Source organism: Phyllostomus hastatus, unplaced genomic scaffold (genome assembly GCF_019186645.2).
Source record: "Phyllostomus hastatus isolate PE091 unplaced genomic scaffold, TTU_PhHast_1.1 phas_contig_471, whole genome shotgun sequence".
In the NCBI taxonomy this organism is placed as follows: domain Eukaryota; kingdom Metazoa; phylum Chordata; class Mammalia; order Chiroptera; family Phyllostomidae; genus Phyllostomus; species Phyllostomus hastatus.
The window spans coordinates 1,115,754-1,136,645 of NW_025333887.1; the positions used below are offsets into that span (position 1 = coordinate 1,115,754).

Genomic DNA, 20,892 nt, shown 5'->3' on the forward strand with positions numbered 1-20,892 from the left:
TTTATTTAATTAATTATTTTTTAAAAGATTTTATTTATTTATTTTTTAGAGAGGGAAGGGAAGGAGAAAGAGAGAGAGAAACATCAATGTGCGGTTGCTGGGGGTCATGGCCTGCAACCCAGGCATGTACCCTGACTGGGAATCGAACCTGCGACACTAAATGCGGACATTTATACTATGGGAATTACACCTCACTAAACCTGATTTCAGATGCAAACAAAGAAAAAGGAGAGGTAAAAGAATAAAGGGAAAGCCAGCTAATCTAGCATGAGGACTCAAGCCCAAAGGGAGGTCCCAGGATGACAGCTGTGCAGGCAGGTGGCTGGGGAGAACCATGCAGGAAGGAAAAAGAGCACATAAAAGAAGGTGGTTTTAAAAATCACCATTGTGAAATTACACAAATTACCACTATGAAAAACTAAACTTGGTGAGTCTGCAGCCATACCACCCTGAACGTGCCTAATCCTGTCTGATCTCAGAAGCTAAGTAAGGTTGGACCTGGTTAGTACTTGGATGAGAAAAACTAAACTAGGTGAACTTTTACCTCAATGGAAAAAAAATTCCAAGAATTGAAAAGAACCACTTGGGAAAGAGAAGAGGAAACAGAGTAGATTGTGTAAAAGAGCTAAATTCTCATCTATCCATCAATAATTAAGAACTTAAGAATAATTTCTATAAAAAAGCCAGAGAGCCCTGACTGGTGTGGCCCAGTGGGTTGAGAGCCAGTCTGCAAACCAAAAGGTCACTGGTTCTATTCCCAGTCGGGACACATGCCTGGGCTGCAGGCCAGGTACCCAGTTGAGGGCAGGCAAAAGGCAACCAATGGATGTGTCTCTTGCACATTGATGTTTCTCTCCCTTTTTCCCTTCCCCACTCCCTAAAAATAAACGAATATAATCTTAAAAAAAAAAACTAGGGCCAAAGACACCCTACCTGTAGCCACTACAGCTGCTGCATGCTGTCAGGGGACATTCTTCGTCGGCCTCATCATGACCACCTCCACCATTACCCCAGGGACAGCATCAGCCGCTCTCTCCCCGCAGCTCACCACGTCAGAGTTCTGCACGCTCTGCAACGGCTGGCCCTGTTCACACATATGGATAACGGGGACTGGATTTACGCTGCCGCTCACTTGAAAGAACCCCCCCCAAAACCAGACACAGTGTATGAAACGCAGGGTGTAAAGATGACGGGTATCAAGTGATGACGGGCAGTGATCTCTGGGACTTGAGAAACGAGAGGTCTGCCCTGCGTTTGCCGCAGCCGAGTGTCCGGACAGGGAGTTCCCTGGCAGAGCCCCATGGACAGCCCGAGTTGAGGAGATGGGGAGATGGAACCGAAATTCTCAGCACCTGGAGTGAGCGAGGTAGAGGACCGCAGGGAAGAGCGTGGCGCAGGGCGAGGACGCTGCCTAAGCGCAGAGGGTCCCCTGGAGTATTCCGCAGACCACGGCTCAGCACAAGCGTGAGAGGGGAGTACATGAGGCCGGGGGAGAACTACCTGGAGGGATGAAAGGGAACCATGCCGGGAGCTCAGGCTGGACAGGGACTGGTGGCTGTCCCCGCCAGCCAGGATGGTAACCCTCACAATTTGGGAGGCATCGGGCAGGGCGCTCCCAAGGGTTTTGCGTCAGTAGTGGCGGGGGGCGGGGCGGGGATGACTCCCATTCTGAAAGGGCCCACACAGCAAACCCTCAGAGCCAGACTCTAAAGGGTCCAACTCTTTCCAAGTCACTTAACAGCATCCAGAACTACTGACGGCAAAAAGTATGTCTAGGACTACAAGGATATCCAGCACCCAAGGGAAAATCACAATATCTAGCATCCAGGCTAAAATTACCAGGCATGCAGAGAAGCAGGAAAACACAGTCCGATAATGAGAAAAGGTATCAACCAATAAAAGTCATCCTCATTGAGCCCTGGCTGGTTGGCTCAGTGGATTGAGCACTGGCTTGCGAACCAAAGGATCACTGGTTCGATTCCCAATCAGGGCACATGCCTGAGTTGGGGGCCAGGTCTGGGGACCTAGGGGGCGAACCAGAGAGGAAACTACACATTGATACTTCTCTTCCTCTTTCCCTTTCTTCCTCTCTGTCTGAAAATAAATAAACAAAACCACAAAGCTCTGATTTTATCGTAACTGGGTTGTTTGCCCTTCTCATGCACATGCCTGGGGTTGTGGACGAGGCCCCCAATTTTGGGGAAGCGAGAGGCAACCAACTGATGCATCTCTCACATGTTGGATGTTTCCCTCCCTGTCTTTCTCCCTCCTTTCCCCTGTCTCTAAAAATAAATAAATAGCCCTGGCTGGTGTGGCTCAGTGGATTGACTGCCAGCCTGTTAACCAAAGGGTTGCTGGTTCAATTCCCAGTCAGGGCACATGCCTGGGTTGCAGGTCAGGTCACCAGTGGGGGCCACGTGAGAGGAAAGTACATACTGATGTTTCTCTCCCTCTCTTTCTCCCTCCCTTTCTCTCTCTTTAAATATAAATAATCTTTAAAGAATAAATAAATAAAATCTTTAAAAAAAATAAGTCTTTTGCTCAAGATGGTGTCATAGGCAGACATGGCTTGCCTCTTCACACAACCACATCAAAATTACAAGTAACATATAGAACAACCATCACTCAGAACTGATAGAAATTGAGTTGAATGAATGTCTGACAACTATGGAATTAAAGAAACCACATCTATCCAGACTGGTAGGAGGGGTGCAGACACAGAATTGGCTGGTCCCACACCCATGTGTGGTGGATAAAAATTTGGGATGGATATCTCAGGAGCAAGTAGTCCCAGACCACACCAGGCTCCTGGCCCAGGGTTCCAGTGACAGGAAAATAAGTTCACGCAACTTCTAGATGCAAAAACCAGCAGGGATTGAGTCGGTGGAAGAAACTTAATGGAACCCCAAGCAATTTCTCTTAAAGAGCCCACACATGGACTCATCTACTCAGACTTGCTCCCTCTGAGCTAAAGCACTGGGGTAGCAGCTTGAGGGGCACCAGTGACATACTGGGAGAAACTGAAGTGTCTGGCATAAAGGTGAGCAGAGGCCATTGTCCCTTTTCTAAACCCTCAACACACAGAGTTACACAGAGCTGGCAAGTTGGTGCCATATCTGAGACTCCATCAACCTGGCTAACACTGTTAGACCCCCCAGAGACTCTGTACCATGCAGCTTAAGGTCCCTCCCAAGCTGCATTTCCATATGAATAACTGATCTTGGCTCATATTGTACCACTTCCTAAATCCTCTCAAACAAGCAACAGCTGGCCTCAGTAAGTCCCAGGTCTAGAACTAGCAGCAAACAGCCTAGATTCACAACTCGGCCTCACCTGGGAATCTTGAAGCCCAGCACAGGTAACCTGCCTTTACAGCTCAGGTAGGGTAGTCCTGGACAAAACACAGGTGGGGACTGACCTTGGCCTGCACCACCTGGGAAATCCCAGGGCCTGCACACCCAGTGGACAGCTACAGACAACGTCAGAGCACCACCACCCTGCCCCTGCACAGCTGATTCTCCATGGAGGGCAGAGGTTGTCAGTCAGTGGTCACAGCCAGTCCTTGCATCTCACTGGCTTGGGTAAGTCCCTCCCATTGACCTGCCAACAGCAGCCAAGGCTCAACTACAAGAGGAGGGTGTACTCAGCTCACATGATGGGTGCACCTCGAGTACCCAGCTTGGGTGATAGGGGAGGCTGTGCCACTGGACCCTACAGGACACCTAGTACATTAGGCCATGCTACCAAGACACAATCAAAGCAGCTCTACCTAATACATAGACACAAACACAGGGAGGCTGTCAAAATGAGGATACAAAGAAACATAGCTCAAGTGAAAGAACAGACCAAAACTCCAGAGAAAGAGATAAATGAAATGGATATAAGCAATCTATCAGATGCAGAGTTCAAAACACTGGTTATAAGGATGCCCAAGGAACATAGTGAGGACCTCAGCAGCATAAAAAAGATTCAGTCAGAAATGAAAGATAATTGAAATAAAGAACAATTTACAGGGAAACAACAGTACAGTAGATGAAGCCAAGAACCAAATCAATGATTTGGAACATAAGGAAGAAAAAAAATAACCAATCAGAACAAGAAAAATAATAATCCAAAAATATGAGGATAGTATAAGCAACCTCTGGGAAAACTTCAAGAGGTCCAATATTCACATCATAAGGGTGGCAGAAGGAGAAAGAAAAGAGCAAGAAATTGGGAATCTATTTGAAAAAACAATGAAAGAAAACTTCCCTAATTTGGTGAAGGAAACAGACATACAAGTCCAGGAAGCACAGAGTCCCAAATAAGATGGATACAAAGAGGCCCACTCCAAGACACATCATAATTAAAATGCCAAAGTTTAAAAATAAAGAGAGAATCTTAAAAGCAGCAAGAGAAAAGGAGTTAGTTACCTACAGGGGAGTTCTCATAAGACTGTCAGCTGATTTCTCCAAAGAAACTTTGCAGGCTAGAAGGGACTGGCAAGAAATATTCAAAGTCATGAAAAGCAGGGACCTACAGCCAAGATTGGTCTACACAACAAAGCTATCATTTAGAATTGAAAGGCAGATAAAGAGCTTCCCAGAGAAGAAGAAACTAAAGGAGTTCATCATCACCAAGTCCTTATTATATGAAATGTTAAAGGGGCTTTAAGAAAAAGGAAGTTCTCCACTTAAGAAAAAGGAGATCAAAACTATGAACAATAAAATGGCAAAAATACATACCAGTCAACAACTGGACCCAAAAAACAAACTAAGCACACAAGAACAGAGACAGAATCATGGACACAAGAGTGTTTTGATGGTGGCCAGATGGGAGGGGGATATTTGGAGGATGGGTGAAGAGTTGAGGGGACTAAGAAATACAAATAGGCCCTGGCTGGTGTGGCTTAGTGGGTTGAGCACTGGCCTGAGAACCAAAAGGCTGTTGGTTCAATTCCTGGTCAGGGAACAAGCCTGGGTTGTGGTCCAGGTCCCCAGCTGGGGGCATGCAAGAGGCAACCAATCGATGTGTCTTTCCTTTTCTTTCTCCCTCTCTTCCTCTCTCTTTGGAAATAAATAAGCAAATAAAATGTTTTTTTTTTTAAAGAAGTACAAATATGTACTTACAGAATGGCATGGGGATGTAAAGTACAGGATAGGAGATGGGGAAGCCAAAGAACTTATACATGTGACCCATGGCCATGAACAGTGGTGTGGGGATTGCCTGAGGGAGTGGGGATAGTGGGTGGACAGGTGCAAAGGGGAAAAATTGGGACAACTGTAATTGTATAAGCAATAAAATATAATTAAAAAATTTTTAAATCCAATTAATAAAAGGAAATTTGGTTAAAATTTAATGGCTCATGAAATACAGACATACCAGTTAAAAAATTTAAATATGTTTATTGATTTTAGAGAGAGAGGCAGAGAGAGAGACACACACATCTATGGGAGAAACACCAGTTGGAGACTTCTGGCCAAGATGGAGATGTAGGTAGATATGCTTGACTTCCTCACACGACCAAAAGAAGGACAACAACCAATTTAAAAACAAAAAAGAACCATAACTGGCAGATAATCAAAGTCTGACAACCAAGGAGTTAAACAAACATTCACCCAGACTGGCAGGAGGGGTGGAGACAGGTGGCCAGTGTGGAGAAGATGTGCGGCAAGGCAGCAGCTGGCCAACCGGGTGGGCAAGGTGGGGGTGGGGGGGCTGGCAGACTGGGTGGTCCCACATTTGTGTGTAGATAAATTGGAAGGAACAACTAGGGACCAAGACAGATCACATAACCCAGGGTTCCAGTGAGGAGAACTAAAGTCTCAATACCTCTGGCTGCAAAAACCTGTGGGGGTTGCGGCAGCAGGAGAAACCCTCAGTCTCACAGGAGAGTCCATTGGAGGAACCCACAGGATCCTAGAACGTACACAAACCCACCCACCCGTGAATCAGCATCAGAAAGGCACGATTAGGCTTGTGGGTAGTGGGAGAAGTTACTGAAAGTGGGGCAAGAGCCAAGCAAGTGGCACTGTTCTCCCTCTGATCCCTCCCCCACAGACACTGCCACAACAGAGGGAAGTGGGCTGCCCAGTGGTGGCAAATATCTAAGACTCTCTTCCTTACTATGTAACATGCAGACTGAGACAAAAAAAATATGGAAGAACAGGTCAAAATCCCAGAAAAAAAGCCCTGGTTGGTGTGGCTCAGTGGATTGAACACTAGCCAGTGAATTAAAAGGTCACCAAGTTGATTCCTGGATGGGGCACATGCCTGGGTTGCCGGCCAGGTCCCCATTCAGGGGCTTGTGGGAGGCAACCCATTGATGTATCTCTTACACATTGATGTTTCTCTCCCTCTCTTTCTCCCTCCCTTCCCTTCTCTCTAAAAGTAAATAAAATATTTTAAAATAAAAACAGAAAAAGAACTAAGTGACGAGGTGATAAGTAACCTATCAGATGCAGAGTTCAAAACACTGGTAATAAAGATGCTCACAGATATGATTGAGTACAGAAGCAAAATAAAGGAAGAAGTGAAGAGAAGAAAACTGGGACTCAAAATCAATAATTTGGAATAGGAGGAAGAAATAAACATTCAACCAGAACAGAATGAAGAAACGAAAATTCAAAAAAATGAGGAGAGGCTTAGGAACCTCCAAGACAACTTTAAATGTTCCAACATCCGAATCATAGGGGTACCAGAAGGAGAAGAGGAAGACCAAGAAATTGAAAACTTATTTGAAAACATAATGAAGGAGAACTTCCCCAATCTGGATAAGGAAATAGACTTCCAGGAAGTCCAGGAAGCTCAGAGAGTCCCAAAGAAGGTGGACCCAAAAATGAACACACCAAGACAAGAAGGGGCTGGAGAGAAGTATTCAAAGTCATGAAAGGCAAGGACCTACATCCAAGATTATTACTCTATCCAGCAAAGCTATCATTTAGAATTGACATGCAGATAAAGAGCTTCCCAGACAAGAAGAAGGTAAAGGAGTTCATCATCACCAAGCCCTTATTATATGAAATATTAAAGGGACTTACCTAAGAAAAAGATAAAAACTATGAACATTAAAATGATAACAAACTCACAACTATCAACAACTGAACCTAAAAAACAAACCCCCCCCCAATGAACTAAGCAAACAACTAAAACAGGAACAGATTCACAGAAATAGAGATCACATGGAGGGTTATCAGTGGGGAGGGGGATGGAGGAGAATGGGGGAAAAGGTAGAGGGAATAAGAAGCATAAATGGTAGGTACAAAATAGACAGGGGTAGGTTAAGAAAAGTATGGGAAATGGAGAAGTCAAAGAACTTATATGTACAACCTAAGGACATGAACTAAGGAGGAGGAATGCTGGGGGAGAGGGGATGCAAGGTGGAGGGGAATAAAGGGGAGAAAAAAAAAGGGACAACTGTAATAGCATAATCAATAAAATGTACTAAAAAAAAGAGCATTGGTTGGTTTCCTTCCATATGCACCCTAACTGGGGATCAAACCCACAACCTAGGTATGTTCCCTGAATGGGAATTGAACCTGCAACCTTTTGGTGCATAGGATGACACTCCAACCAACTGTGCCACACCAGCCAGGGCCTCTTGGAATCTATCTTTTTTTTTAAGATTGTATTTATTTATTTTTAGAGAGGGAAGGGAGGGAGAAAGAGAGAGAGAGAAATATCAATGTGCAGTTGCTGGGGGCCATGGCCTGCAACCCAGGCATGTGCCCTGACCGGGAATTGAACCTGCGATGCTTTGGTTCGTAGCCCGTGCTCAATCCACTGAGCTACGCCAGCCAGGGCTGGAATCTATCTTAAGGACACAATGATTCACACAAACATTTATATGCAAGAATTCCATTGAATTATTACCTGTAATAGGACAAAAATTGCAAATAATTTAAATGGTCAATAATTACATTATAATGATTCTGTTATGCCTGCATTCAATAATGCTTTCAAAGAAGTTTTAGAGAGGAAAAGTTCATGATAAATGAAAAATATTAGTAAAAAATGCTAACCTTGCAAAATATTATACATTATGTTATTGTTATACACTCACTATATAAATACAGCTATAAAACTAAGGAATGATTCCAAAATGTTCACAGTAGTTAATACTGAGGGACAAGACCCATCTTCCACTTCCTAAATTGTCTTCAGTTACCTTGTAGTGCTTGAGTACGATTCCCAGACCTCCCCTCCCAGCCTGAGACAAAGCCAAGCCTGTTAAGAGGTGCTGCAGTTGAAAAGAAACTCATATGGAATAGTAGCTCAGTTTTATTTGCTGCAGAGACAAACACTGAAGCGCTAAACAAAACGAGTGACCTGCAAGTGCCCAAGGGCCACTGCAGGCAGATTAGGGCCCCATAGGAAAGTGGCACCTACTGCAGGAATCCCTGCTGTGGGAAGGGTCCACTGCCTAGGACCGGATACAAGGTTGGGTCTCAGCCCCCTTTTCCCAGCCCAGGTTTAGCGGGAAAGAGGGGGCCCAAAGCGCTGCATGGTTCGCATCACCAGGGAAAGCTGGTCAAGAAAGTTGATGATGGAAACTCGGAGGAGGTGAGCATCTTCAGCTCTCCAGCAGCTAAAAGTGAGGGCGGGGGGAGAAAATCAAATTAGAGGTGGTAATCCCTCTCTTCCTTGCTCTGCCCCTGGGCATTAGACTGAATCCTTTGCTGTCTCAACACCCGCTTAGACCACACCAACTCCCTCCCCCAGACCTAACTCTTGAGTGTATCTTCCTCTCCAATAACGCGCCCCTCGGGGGAGTCTGGCCCTGCCACCTGCTGCCCCTTCTCCTTCTAGAGCTTACACGGCTAGGACGCTGCCGCTCACTGTGAGGTCCTTCCGAATTGCCTCTCGGTGGGGTTCCGCATCGGGGTCCAGGGATCCACGGGCAATGTCTGCCTCCAAGGGGGACGGAAAAGGCACACTGAGGGCGCTGGTGGAGATTCGGTTAAGGCATCATCCACACCGACTTTGGTTTCAGGTCCCCCCTCAGGCCCACCTTGACTAGTCTCACACACCTCCCCAAGGACTACTTCCATCAACCCCCTGCAGAGCAGCCCTAGCCCTAATTCCCACCGGCCACCTCGTTATCCCCCACTCCCTGCACGCTCTTATTTCCTCTTCCCCTCCAGACTGCCCCTGGCCCGTACACACACAAGCTGCGCCTGGTTCCCTCTGCTCCCCTTTCGGCCTCAACATTTCCGTCCTTCGGCACCCAAAGCAACCCTCCAGGAGGCAGCCCCCAGAGTATTCCTCGCTGTCTCCTCGGGTAGGTTACAAAGTATGTAGTCGATTTTCTGGCCTTCTGACCGTGACTGCTGCCTCTCCGCCCCACCCTGAGGCATTCTGTGCTCGGGCAACACGCGGAGCTCCGCCGGCAACAGCGGCTGCCGCGCCTGCACCCCGCAGGGTGGCGTAGCCATCCTGGCTGTCCAGGCCTTCGGCTCCAGCAGTGCCTGCGTCTGCTGCCTGCATGGCCGCCGTGCTCCGCCTTCGACCCCGCCCCCGGGGCGCGAATTTAACCATCTGCGCTCTCCGCCCCTTCACGCTGACTCTACCCTACAGGCCTGCGCAGCAAGGCCCTAGTGAGGAGTGTGGTCAGTTCCCACCAAACCGACCACGCTCTGGGCTCTCATGGAGTCCTTTGGCCGTGAAAAAACTGAGGTTCCCTGAAGAAGCCCCTTCTTTTCGGGCAAGACTGGACCCCAGGGCGCCTGCCCAAACAGGTCCCTAGGGAGGCTGCCAAGGAGACCCAACAGTGACAAGGCTATGGGAAACCAGTTGTGTGGTCAGTTCCCACCAGCCTGGTCCTGCAACCGGCGGGTCTGGGAGACCCCAAGGGGCACTACCTCACGAAACTCCGCCCCTTAGCGCGCAGTTTAACTGGGGATCCCCAGAGCTCGCGCGCAGAATCCTCGCCGCCTCGCAATTCCAATTCGGTAGGGCGGGAGATTGGTTCCCGCCCAGCCAGCCCTGCCACAGCCTGCAGACACCTTGTTGGCTGTCTAGCTCACGACGCTCCGCCCTTTAGAGCGACCTGTGACCTCAGTGCCGCTGTGCAACAAACCCGTTCCCCTTTGCCCCCCACCTCGGGTGAGGCTATCAGACAGGTGGGCTAGTCTCCCTCCCTGTCCCTTCCCTGGGCTCAGTGTCCCCAAGCAATGTGGCTGAAGGTCCTTGCAGTGATTCGTGGGGGGAGGTGGGGTCGGATAGTCCTCAAGCGGTACCACTCTGCACCCTGACCTCATCGCCGATGTAGATGCAGAAATCAAAGGGGATTTTAAAGGGGGCGACGAGCCAGTCATATTTGCCTTTTAGAAAGACCACTGGGTGGGCAGTGTGAAGATGAAGCCTGCCAGCAGGGAAACCCCGGCAAGGAAGGAAATGACAGGGACGTGAGATAAAGTAGTGGCAATGGGAGTACAGCTAATTTCACATGTGAAAAATCAAAATACAAAACTAAAATCACAAAAATCCCAACTTAGTAACTTACTATATACACCCTAGAACAATACACCAAAAAGTAAATACTTGTTATCTCTGTGTGATGGCACTGTGGGTGATAACTTCCTTTTTCTGTTTTTCTGAACATTTTTGACAGTGACCTTATATGACATTTTAAATAAAAAATACGTGTTTTTGTTTTTTACTTTTACTGATTCTAGAGGGGAAAGAAGGGAGAAAGAGAGGGAGAGAAACATTGATCAGCAAGCACCCGACAGGGGGCCAAACCCGCAACACGGGCATGTGCCCCGACCAGAAATTGCACCCAAGACCTTTAACTTTGTGCTCCAGCTGAGCCACACCGGCCAGGACTCAAAAATAAATTTTTAAAGTGACGTGAAATTTCTGACGGTGGTTATCATGTTAGTTTTCCATTTTCCTCATTGTAATCATAAGGAAGGATACAGAGCTGAACTGTATAATTAAATCCTGTTGGATCTCCCCTTAAAACAGACCCTAATCAGCCCATTTCTCTCCCTCTTTGTTGCTAGTCTCTCCCTGAGCTCCTCCCACAGCTTCCTACCTGGTTTCCTTCTACACTTGCTCCTCTAGAGCCTGTTCTTCACACACCAGGATTAAGTCTTAAGTTTTAATATAAATAATTTCATATCACATCTCTGCTTAAAACCTTACAATGATTTCCCATTGCCCTTGGAATCAAATCCGAACTCTTTGCTGTATCTTATAAAAACCCTGGGTGTCCTGGCTTCTAGCTCCTCCACCCTCTACCCCGACCTGTCTGCTTCCTCATTCTCTGCAGCCTCTGGGGCCATTTCTCAGCTCCTGACCAGGGGTGCCCTGGTCCTAGCCCACTGCACTTACTCTTCTATTTGGAAGACTGTCCCCAACCTTCCCCATGGCTGGCTCCTTGTCGTAGGATCTTGAGTCCAATGTCACCTCTGAGAGGAGTTCTGGATCAACACTCTAACATACTACCTCCAAGCACACTTCATCACATTTGCCCATTTTAAATTGCTGCATAGCATCTCTAATAATCTGAAATTAAAATCTTGTTTTGTTCACTCAATATGTTGTTGATATATCATCTCTGGTACCTTTTTCTTGTTCAGTACAGTTTATACAGTATGCCATTTTTTGAACATTGAATGAAACAAAATATTACATATGTACAAAACTCAATCACTGTCTTGGACCCAGCAATCCCCATGCAGGAAATTACTTCACAAATACAAAATAAGATGCATAAAATTATTCATTGTAATATAATTGGTAACATAAAGTTATCAGACACAATGTACATGTCCATCATCAGGGAATTGGTGAACTAATCTATGGTACATTCATACAATAGTTCTAAGCAGCAGTAAAAAAGAGTGAAAATCTTTCCTGGCTGGTGTGGCTCAGTGGATTGAGCAGCAGCCTGCAAACCAAAGGGTTGCCAGTTCAATTTCCAGTCAGGGCACATGCCTGGGTTGTGGGCCAGGTCCCTAGTGGGGGGCATGCTAGAGGCAACCACACAATGATGTTCTCTTCCTCTCTTTCTCTCTCCCTTGCCCTCTCTCTAAAAATAAATAAATAAAATCTTGAAGAAAAAAAGAATGAAAATCTAATAAAAATGAAATAATTTTCAGGATACATTGTTATGTGGAAAAAAAAAGCAGAGTGCAAAGGACATATGCACTCACAGACACACATACTTATTAAAGACACAAAAAGGAGAAACTCAAAACTAATGAAAATGGTCACCTATAGGAGGTTGATAAGAGTGTGGGATTTCTTGGAACAGACTTTTGTGTAGTTTTGACTTTGAACTATTGTAAATATTTTATCTTTTTAAAATATTGTATTTATTTATTTTTTAGACAGAAGGGAAGGGAGGGAGAAAGAGAGGGAAAGAAACATCATTGTGTGGTTGCCTCTTTCATGCCCCCCACTGGGGACCTGGCCCATAACCCAGGCATGTGCCCTGACTGGGGGTTGAACCTATGATCCTTTGGTTTACAGGCCAGTGCTCAATCCACTAAGCCACACCAGCCAGGGCTGAACCATTGTAAATATTTTAAATGTGCAAAAATACATTTGAAGGAGTGAATAAATCTGCCCTGGCTGGTGCAGCTCAGTGGATTGAGCACTGGCCTGGGGACTGAAAGGTTGCCGATTTGGTTCCTGGTCAGGGCGCATGCCTGGGTTGCAGGCCAGGTCCCCCACTGGGGGCCTGCGAGAGGCATCGATTGTTATTTCTCTCTCACATCAACATTTCTCTCTCTCTCTTTCTCCCTCCATTCCCCTGTCTCTAAATATAAATCAATATCATCTTTTTTAAAAAAAGAGTGAAAAAACCAAGTGCTAAAATTGAATAAAAACAAAAGCTAATGAGCCTGACTGCATATACAATTTATAACAAAATCACACAGAGAAAATAATTCAGGTGCCTTTTAAACTCAGCTGTCTGACTATACTCCCTTCCTGAGATATATTCTTTGGATAAAAGGCACTGACTTTGCTCTTAGGATGCATGTTGTCAGCAATGGCAGTGATGAGGGGACTGTAAAGCTATTTTGGGTGTACTTTAAGACAGGCTTTATGTGGTAGAGCCAATGTGTAAATATAGTGATGCTGCCGGGAATGAGACTTCTCGAGGTGGAATAAGGGGAGGTGACACAGAGAACTGTGATGCTGGATTAAAATGGGGGATTGCAGAATAAACTCTAACTCTCTCTCTCTCTCTCTCTCTCTCTCTCTCTCTCCCTCTCTCTCTTTAGAAGCTGTTTATTTTCTGTCAACCTTATTTGCATTCTGTTAACAGTATGTGGGAGAAAAGCTTAAGACCACTCAGTGGTTGTTCCCCCAACTCCATGGCCTGCGCAGTGGGGGCTGCAGACCAGGCTTCAGTGGCAGGCTGAGCGCTCCAGTTTTCAGCAGGAAACTGCTGAGTTGGCACAGAGGGCACCTGCGCCTTCTGACCAGTCAGCGACCTCTGGCTGAGCAGCAGTGAACTCGGGAACCAGAGCAGTCCATTCAACCCTAAATTTCCTCCTTAGTCATAGCTTTTTCAGCAGTGGCCTGCTCTTCCTTCTCAATCTCTTCAGGATCTCTGTAGCAGTAAAGATCAGGTAGGACCTCCCATGAGTGTTCAAGGGAGATGGTGCTGCACGTGCACAGAACTTCCCTGGTCAGTATCCTCCACATCAGACCCACTGAGTGACCCGCCTTGTTGTTGCAGGGATGGCAATGTCCACATAGCCCAGAGGAGAGTGTGTTACACAGAGCGATGGTGGGCAGTTAACATAGGCCGCCTCGGTGAGAGGCTGGTGGCCAGCCCTGGGATTGGTAACCATCAGAAGTCTCGGCTCCCGCATCACGCCTCCTGGACCTGGTTAGTGAAGGTGCCAGGAGTGAAGTAGCAGCAGTGGGAGTGGCTCCAGTGGCAGCAGCAGACTTCAGCACAGCTCACTGGCCAGTGTTCCTGGACGATGTGACACTGACATCAGTGGGGTTCTCAATGGCAGCAAAGGGACGAGCTGCCAGCAGAACGTCTTCCAGGTTCTTTGCAGATTAATGATGTAGATGCCATCACTTTTCCTTTTGTAGATGTCCTGTTCTATTTGGAAGTCAAGGTTGGTGCCATCTAAGTGGGTTCCTGCTGCACGGAATTTGAGGACATCCCTCTCCTTCATCTGTAGGACATCGAGTCCTCTGGACATTGTGAAAGTTGCCCTTTAAGTTACACGGCAACTGAAAACAATGCCGTATGGGCCCCTCTCTGGGTAGCATGGAAAGACTAAACTCTTAAAAAATTATCTTTCAAAGTTCTGTCCAGTGAGAGAGTCTAGAAGCAATGAGACCCAGCAGTAATGTACACAGTCTGCATTCAGACCTTGGTTTCTCAACACCATTCTCCACTGAAAAGAACCAGAGCTTTTGGGAGAAATGCCTGATTCTAGAGTTGGGGCAGGAAAACTAAATACAAGATGAGCCTGTGGAACCTTGTAGTGACAGGAAGGAAGTGTTTGAAAAACGAAAGGACCAGCCATGTCAAAGGAACACTGGAATCAACAGGCAAGAACCCAAGCTAGAACAATGTGAGCATCCAAAAGGATATTAAACCCTTTCAAGAGGAGTATGACTGAAAGGGGCACCAGGGAAGGTACTTTGGTGCTGGCAATATTCTCTATTTTGATCTGGATGGGATAGGTATATGGGTGTATTCACTTTAAAAATCCATCGAGCTGTAAAGAGATGATTTGTGCACATTACTCTATGTACACTATAGTCCAATAAAAATTATCCCCCCAAATGACACTCTTGGATTCTAAATTGTTGGGTAAATAATTTGATAATTGAGAAAAGATAGCAGGGAAAAAGGATAAATGCTAATTGAGAACTGCAGAAAGAAAGAAAACATAGAAAAGCCACCATTTTTGCAGCCACCAATGCAATTCACTCAGGCAAGAGTCATTCTTGGATGGTAAAACCATTAGATTAAGATTGCTGGGGAGCAGGATATTCACAGGGACTCAAGGTTTTACCCTGGATCCATTGTGCATTAGGATGGGAAAATGCAACTTTACAACAGAGAGACCAGGCAGTCCCCACCCTGACCATATGGCTGAGCCTCCCCAACAGTGCAACAGCCTGACCTTGAGTGCCTCCAGATGTTGAGGGTGGCGGGGAGGGGGAAAGAGACAGCATTCCCATGGTAGCGCTCTCATCAAAAACACTTAAGCTGGCCCTGGCTGGTGTGGTTCAGTGGATTGAGTGCTGGCCTGCAAACCAAAGGGTTGCAGGTTCGATTCCCAGTCAGGGCACATGGCTGGGTTGCAGGCCAGGTCCCCAGTAGGGGGCACACGAGAGGCAACCACACAACAGTGTTTCTTTCCCTCTCTTTCTCCCTCCATACCTAGACTCTGGAACATCTACAAGGCAACTGCTCAGGACTATTCCAAAAATATTGTCACCTGATTGCCTATGGAGAAGGGAGAGTTGGGAGGGGCAAAAGTGGCCTCCTGCTTCCTGTCCTTAAAAGCCTGACTGAGTGGTATATTCATTCATCAAGGCAGGCCGATGTGCAGGCCAAGAGGGAAGGGACTGTGTCTTTCAGATCCAGTGTTACCAGCATTTGGGACGTGCTAGGCACTCAGGCTGTGTGTACTAAAGGAGTGAATGAGGTGTCTACAGGACAGCCAAGAGCTGTCTCAGAATCTCACTCTAGAGACATAGCCTGGAGCTCAGGAGAGAAGGCTGGGAGTGGAGGTGGACAAGTTCCCCTGGGAAGTGATACAGAGAGAGAAAGAGAAGGGCTCTGGGGACAGAGCCCTGGAGACCCCTGACATTAAAAGTGGGATGTGTGCGTGAAGGGGAAAAACCGGCAAAAGAGCAAGTGGAGTGAGCAGTGAAATGGAAGAAAAAGCAGGAAAGTGAGGGCAGAAGAGGGCAAGGAATCAGGAACGCTAGAGTCATTTGGTTACCCCAAGAGGGGTATGTGGATAGGGTGGGGAGGGGGTCGAGTCCCCAGGAGCCCAGGGAGGCCACTCCAGCTGGGCCCTGTAGGTGGACAGAGCCGTTGTCTCTCCCGCAGGGTTTCTAGGGCCTGGAGGTCTGAGGCCAACTATGGCCATCACATTTGCTTTGAGAGTGCCTAGCGTGCCTACGCAGTGCCCCTGTTGGACCTATGGGGGCTGGCAAGGCCTGGTTTTGGCCAGGCCTGCATGGGAGGTCTGCAAAGCACCAACAAATTGTGGGCACACTTAATCTGTCACCTGGGCACCTTTAACTCAACAAGCCCACCCTAAAGCAAATGCTGCTCTCCTCTGAGTCTGCCCCTCCTCCCTGGGCCCTTGGGAAATGGTGTCACAAGCATCTCAGTCCAGGTGCCAAACCATTTCTCTCCGAAAAGCCACCACTCATCCTGCCTTCTCCTAGTGTCATCGAGATCACGAGGGCCTTCAAGCTGCACTGTATCCCTGGGGGTAGGTCAAGGACTGTCTGAGGCCCTTTCTCAAGGGGCAGGCGATGGGTCACAGGGCCTCACAGTGGGCAGGAGACAGCTGGCAGCGGGTGGCTGGCCTGGGTGGACACCTGGCTAGGAGGGGCATAGCCCCTGCAGTAAACCTTGACACCCATTGAAGGAGCTTAGGATTTGGGGCCTACAGATGTCCACGGGGCCATCCCCAGACTCTAGAGATGAAGATAGAATGCAGCCTGCGGCTCCTCTCCCTTCATTAGGAGTCCCTATCCTCTCCTGAGGACACTGCGCTTGGACCAGAGCCTCCTGGCCCCTCCCCACCTGGGCCTCCTCCTGCAGCATTTCCTCCCTTTCCTACCCATCCCTGTCCCACCACACACAATCTTCTGAACTGAGGCAGCCCCAGTCACTGTCACCACCTCGTCTCCTCACACTGCACATGCTTTTTGCCCACTCCCAACATCACCAATGGCCTTCTTGCTCCTAATGCAGAGGAGGCTCCGTCCTGCCCTCCCTTTGCCTCTTGGCAGCAGTGGGCAACTTCCCCTTTCTGGAGGGGCATTCTTGGCTTCTGACACTGAGCTCCCCTTGTAGCCTTGCATCCGGGGATGTTCCTGGCCTCTACCACATCTCCAGCTGGTGAAGTTCTTCAAGGTCCAGTCCTCTCCTCTCTTTTCATGCCACACTCTCTGGGAAACCACCTCATCCATCTTCACAGCTTCTAGGATGTCCTTTCCATAGGTAACTCACAACCATCATTTGCAGAGGGCTCTGGAATCAGACTGGGCCTGGGTCCCAGTCAGCTCCTCCTTCACTGAGGCTCCCATCATACACCCTGAAGACTTCACTCCTGTCTCCATGCCCAGCTCAATCTCCCCTGAGTTCCTGACCCCCATCTGCCCAGGAGATAGCTCTTAGCCACCAGATGGCTGTCATCCCCGGGCTGGGAGGCACTGGCACAAGGAACTCAATGACCAAATCTAGGGTCTGTCTGAAATGTGCATCTGTGTCACTCCCCTGCAGTGGAAAGTTGATATTTGGGGCACTACATGCCCTCCCGAGGACCCGGCTTTTGTTGAGAATCTCGCCCCCCCCCCACAGCCTAGGTGTTTCCAGGGGGCTGGCTTCCCACTACCCACCCCAACCCGCCCCTGGACAAAATGATTGGAGGCATGACCCAGTTCTGACCAATAAAAGGACAGCATTTATTTGCTGGGGGCATCTGAGAAAGAAGCTACACTACAGGGCAAGAAGGTGCTCCTTGCTGGCTATAAACGAGGGACTCAGTGGAAGCTGCAGGCAGCCATCTATTGATCCTGAGGCGGCAGCCTGGGATGAAGCAGACACTGCGGAGTGCAGAGGGGAGGTAGGACAAAACTGGGTATTTGGTGAAGTTGTTCATCTGCTGCCAATACCCCTGAATTTCTCAGTTTTGTAAACCAGTAAGTTTCCTTTATTGTTTAAACCGATTTCCATTATGGTTAAACCAACTACTGGAAACCAAAAGCAGCCTAACTAATATAGTTCTTTTTGGATCAAAGTCTCACATTCACCTCAAGTGCTATTTAAAATTTCAACATAAACTTCCTGACTTGAAATAAATGAGAGCATTGGCAAGTCTATCACGTGAGCTGCCAGATCACACAGGCTCCTAGGCGGGCCCTGCTCTTTGATATTTCCTGCTCTCAGGTGGGACCAGGGACCTTCTACTCTTCAAATCCCTCACCCGGCAGGACTCTGTCTGTCTTCCCAGCCTAGGGACACAGCAGAAGGGCCTCAGGCAGGGAGGGTAGTGGGGGCCGGAGCATCCATCCTCCTGTGCACACAGCTTCCTCCCAGCCTCAACTGCCCTGAGCGCCTTCCTCCAAGGAGCAGGTGCCTAAATGAGCTCTAGTGCCCATACACCCGGCAGGGTGGGAGGACCAGTGCCACAAGACCATGCTTCTGTCCCCTCCCTGGCACCCTGAGGCTTCCTATTAGGCAGTGGGGGGGGCATGCAAAATGAAAGCCCTTGTGCACACATGGCAGGGGAAGGGTCTGCTCCCATTCTGTGGATGAGCACATGGTGCAGGGGCCTGGCTCTTGCTGAGTGACCTCCAGCCAGTCACCTGTCATCCCTAAGGAGCAAGAACTGTCCACGTCCAGTGGGAGACAAGCAAAGGGGGTACCCAAGGAAGAGCTGTGACAGGGAGGGCCAGGACACCCCAACTCTAGGACATGCTTAGCCATTGCTTAGCTTCTGGCCTGTTTGTTTATGGGACACAGAAGGGAAGACTGTTGCAGACCACCCCCAGGTATGGGGTAAGGATGAAGGAAACTGAGTGAAGTTTAAGGAGTGGACTTTACTGGGCAGAGTCAATGACTGGGGACCAACACGACACAGGGACTTGCCTGAGGTCGCAATGTAGAGCTGGGCCATGTTCATCCCCGACTCCCCAACCTGCTCTTCCTTCGTCAAGTGTGCACTGGCCGCAGCAGCTGCAGGGGCCCAGGGCTGGCTGTCACTTAGTCCCCCACCAGTGCTGGGCCTGCCAGAGGTCTGGAAAGAAGTCACTTGAGAGTTTATTCTCAGTGGGCTATACACAAAAAGCCACAGCCCACTCCTCAAAATCTTCCAAACAGCCCCTTTTCTTTCTCATCCTGAGGCACTTCTAGAAGCTGGTTGGACTCGGATTCTGACTCCCCCACCTCACTGCAAGGAGCCTCGGCTGTCTCACCTTTTGTTTGAGGTGCAGGAGCAAACTCAGGTCAAGTGCTTTCAGTGGTGCCTGGCACCTAGCAAGAGCTGGGCACACGTTCCTGGGTACCCGACAGCTATTATTATAAGCCAAATTGCAACATGAGAACACATTTAATGCTACATGCAGCTTGCAGCCTGGCTGGGTTCATGCCCACACTCCGTGAATCCTATTTGGAGAAACCCTTCTCCATAGCTTCAGTGACTTCGGGGTGCAGGAAGCGGCTAGCTAAACGTTCGATGTCATCCAGGGTCAGGCGGCTCAGGGACCTCTCATAATCCTAAAGAGAGAAGGCCAGAAGGATTCAGGGGATGCCAATGGGGGTACACCAGGACAGAGGCAGGTGGGAGTCAGCTGGGGCAGGAGTGGACATCTGGGGCTACCCTTCTCACCCTCTGTAGTTGATCCAGGACTCTGTTGGCATCTGCAGCACTGAAGTGGCGTGCCAAGACTTTGGCAATCAGCTGCCAGGCAGGTGGGCATGGGGGTGAGGCCTCGGCCAGTTTCTGGACGGCACTTTCTTCCAGTAACACCTTCTCCAGTGGTTTGACCACTAGGTTGAGCTTGGAATTAGGCCCAATGCTGTAATCGGAGAGTCTTTTCCCATCTGCCCAAAAAGAGACTGATGAAGTTGTTACCCACAGCGGCGGGGGTGACCTCAGGGAGCACTGTGGCATCTGGCTGAGCAGGGTTCAGCCATCGCCCAGACAGTCAAGTGGCCATCACCCCCCATCATACTGCTGCCCTAGCTCGGCCTGGACACCCCGACCCCAACTTTGTGCGGGGCTCCCTGGGCATCTCCTCTTCCCGCGTTACCTGCCAGTGCCTTGCCCTTGAACAGCAGCCGCTGCTGGCGCACCGGGACGTTCAGCTTCTCAGAGACTAGATGTTTCAGCGTGGACACCAGCTCATCCTCCGACACCTGGTCAGGCCGAGGATGGGAGCAGGGGTTGAGCCTGCAGCCCCGGCTGTGGGCAGTTCTCCCGGCTTTCCCGGAGGGGCTGGCCCGCCAGTCCTGTACCCACCCTCACCCCAGCCCTGCGCCTCACAAGGGGAGGGGGACGTGAGCGAGCCGGCTCGCCACGGGGGTCTGGTGACGCTACCTGCAGGCTGCACTCACGGCCCTGGAGCGCCTTCACCGTCAGCTGCATGGCGGCCGCCACGGCGTCCACTTAGGCCGACGCGCACCCTAAAATCCGCACGCCGGCGTACCGCCGCCCCGGGCGCGCGCCGGAACCGCCCGCCACTGCCGGAAGGGGCGAGAGGGGTGCGGCTTTTCCCCGGTCCCGCCTCCGGCCCGCCCGGCCCCTGTCACCCCTGGAGGGGAGTCTCCTTGGGGTTCTGCTTTGTATTCGCACGGAGACCGCCCAGGGTGACAAGTCCACCACTGCGACGGTGTAGGGACGCCCTCCAGGATAGGGAGGAGGACCGAGCTGGGCCAGGTGGGCTTCATTTGAGACCTGGGTTAGGGAGGAGGGAGGGCTGGGAGTCTGCTGGCCCCGCCCCGCCGACGGCCTGGCCCGCCCAGCTTTTCCAGTGGGTGAAGTAGGTCCTTGCGGTCCCCGAGTTTGTCTCTCCAGAGTCCACAAAGGGCCCCACCCTGACAAGCTTGCAGCACTGGCCACAGGCCTTCTGCCTCCTCCTTTCTAGTCTGGCTGTGGAAAGCCAGTTGAACTTGGGAACAGGCAGGGTAGCCAAGCGTCTGCCAGCATCCCCCTACGGTTCATTCTAGAA

The 20,892-nt window shown here is 49.3% G+C and overlaps 2 protein-coding genes across 3 annotated transcripts; both read right to left on the minus strand.

Annotated features, from left to right (window-relative positions):
• Positions 1 to 8,241: 8,241 nt before the first annotated feature.
• Positions 8,242 to 9,476, minus strand: LAGE3 (L antigen family member 3). The gene is made up of 3 exons (XM_045845446.1): positions 9,301 to 9,476; positions 8,795 to 8,923; positions 8,242 to 8,566 (listed from the first exon to the last, which is right to left on the minus strand). The coding sequence occupies exons 1-3, from the start codon at positions 9,411 to 9,413 to the stop codon at positions 8,452 to 8,454; spliced, it is 357 nt and encodes a 118-aa protein (XP_045701402.1). The 5' UTR covers positions 9,414 to 9,476; the 3' UTR covers positions 8,242 to 8,451.
• Positions 9,477 to 19,252: 9,776 nt separating this feature from the next.
• On the minus strand, positions 19,253 to 20,424 carry UBL4A (ubiquitin like 4A). Of its 2 annotated transcripts, none has more exons than XM_045845412.1 (4): positions 20,262 to 20,424; positions 19,975 to 20,080; positions 19,551 to 19,780; positions 19,253 to 19,438 (listed from the first exon to the last, which is right to left on the minus strand). In XM_045845412.1, exons 1-4 carry the CDS (start codon positions 20,307 to 20,309, stop codon positions 19,328 to 19,330), a joined length of 495 nt encoding a protein of 164 aa, XP_045701368.1. In that variant the 5' UTR covers positions 20,310 to 20,424; the 3' UTR covers positions 19,253 to 19,327. The 2 variants fall into 2 exon arrangements, with proteins under 2 accessions (XP_045701368.1, XP_045701369.1); XM_045845413.1 differs by having other exon boundaries at positions 19,551 to 19,765; positions 20,262 to 20,422.
• Between the last annotated feature and the right edge of the window lie 468 nt (positions 20,425 to 20,892).

Excerpts from the sequence above, each read along its gene's own strand:
- LAGE3 (XM_045845446.1), bottom strand. The coding sequence starts at position 9,413 with ATGGCTACGCCACCCTGCGGGGTGCAGGCGCGGCAGCCGCTGTTGCCG. Across the intron at positions 8,924-9,300 it reads GCGGAGAGGCAGCAGTCACG|CGCCCTCAGTGTGCCTTTTC; the intron begins GTCAGAAGGCCA and ends AATCTCCACCAG. Across the intron at positions 8,567-8,794 it reads AGCGGCAGCGTCCTAGCCGT|CTGCTGGAGAGCTGAAGATG; the intron begins GTAAGCTCTAGA and ends CCTCACTTTTAG.
- UBL4A (XM_045845412.1), bottom strand. The coding sequence starts at position 20,309 with ATGCAGCTGACGGTGAAGGCGCTCCAGGGCCGTGAGTGCAGCCTGCAG. Across the intron at positions 20,081-20,261 it reads GCCGTGAGTGCAGCCTGCAG|GTGTCGGAGGATGAGCTGGT; the intron begins GTAGCGTCACCA and ends CGGCCTGACCAG. Across the intron at positions 19,439-19,550 it reads TCCTGGATCAACTACAGAGG|GATTATGAGAGGTCCCTGAG; the intron begins GTGAGAAGGGTA and ends TTCTCTCTTTAG.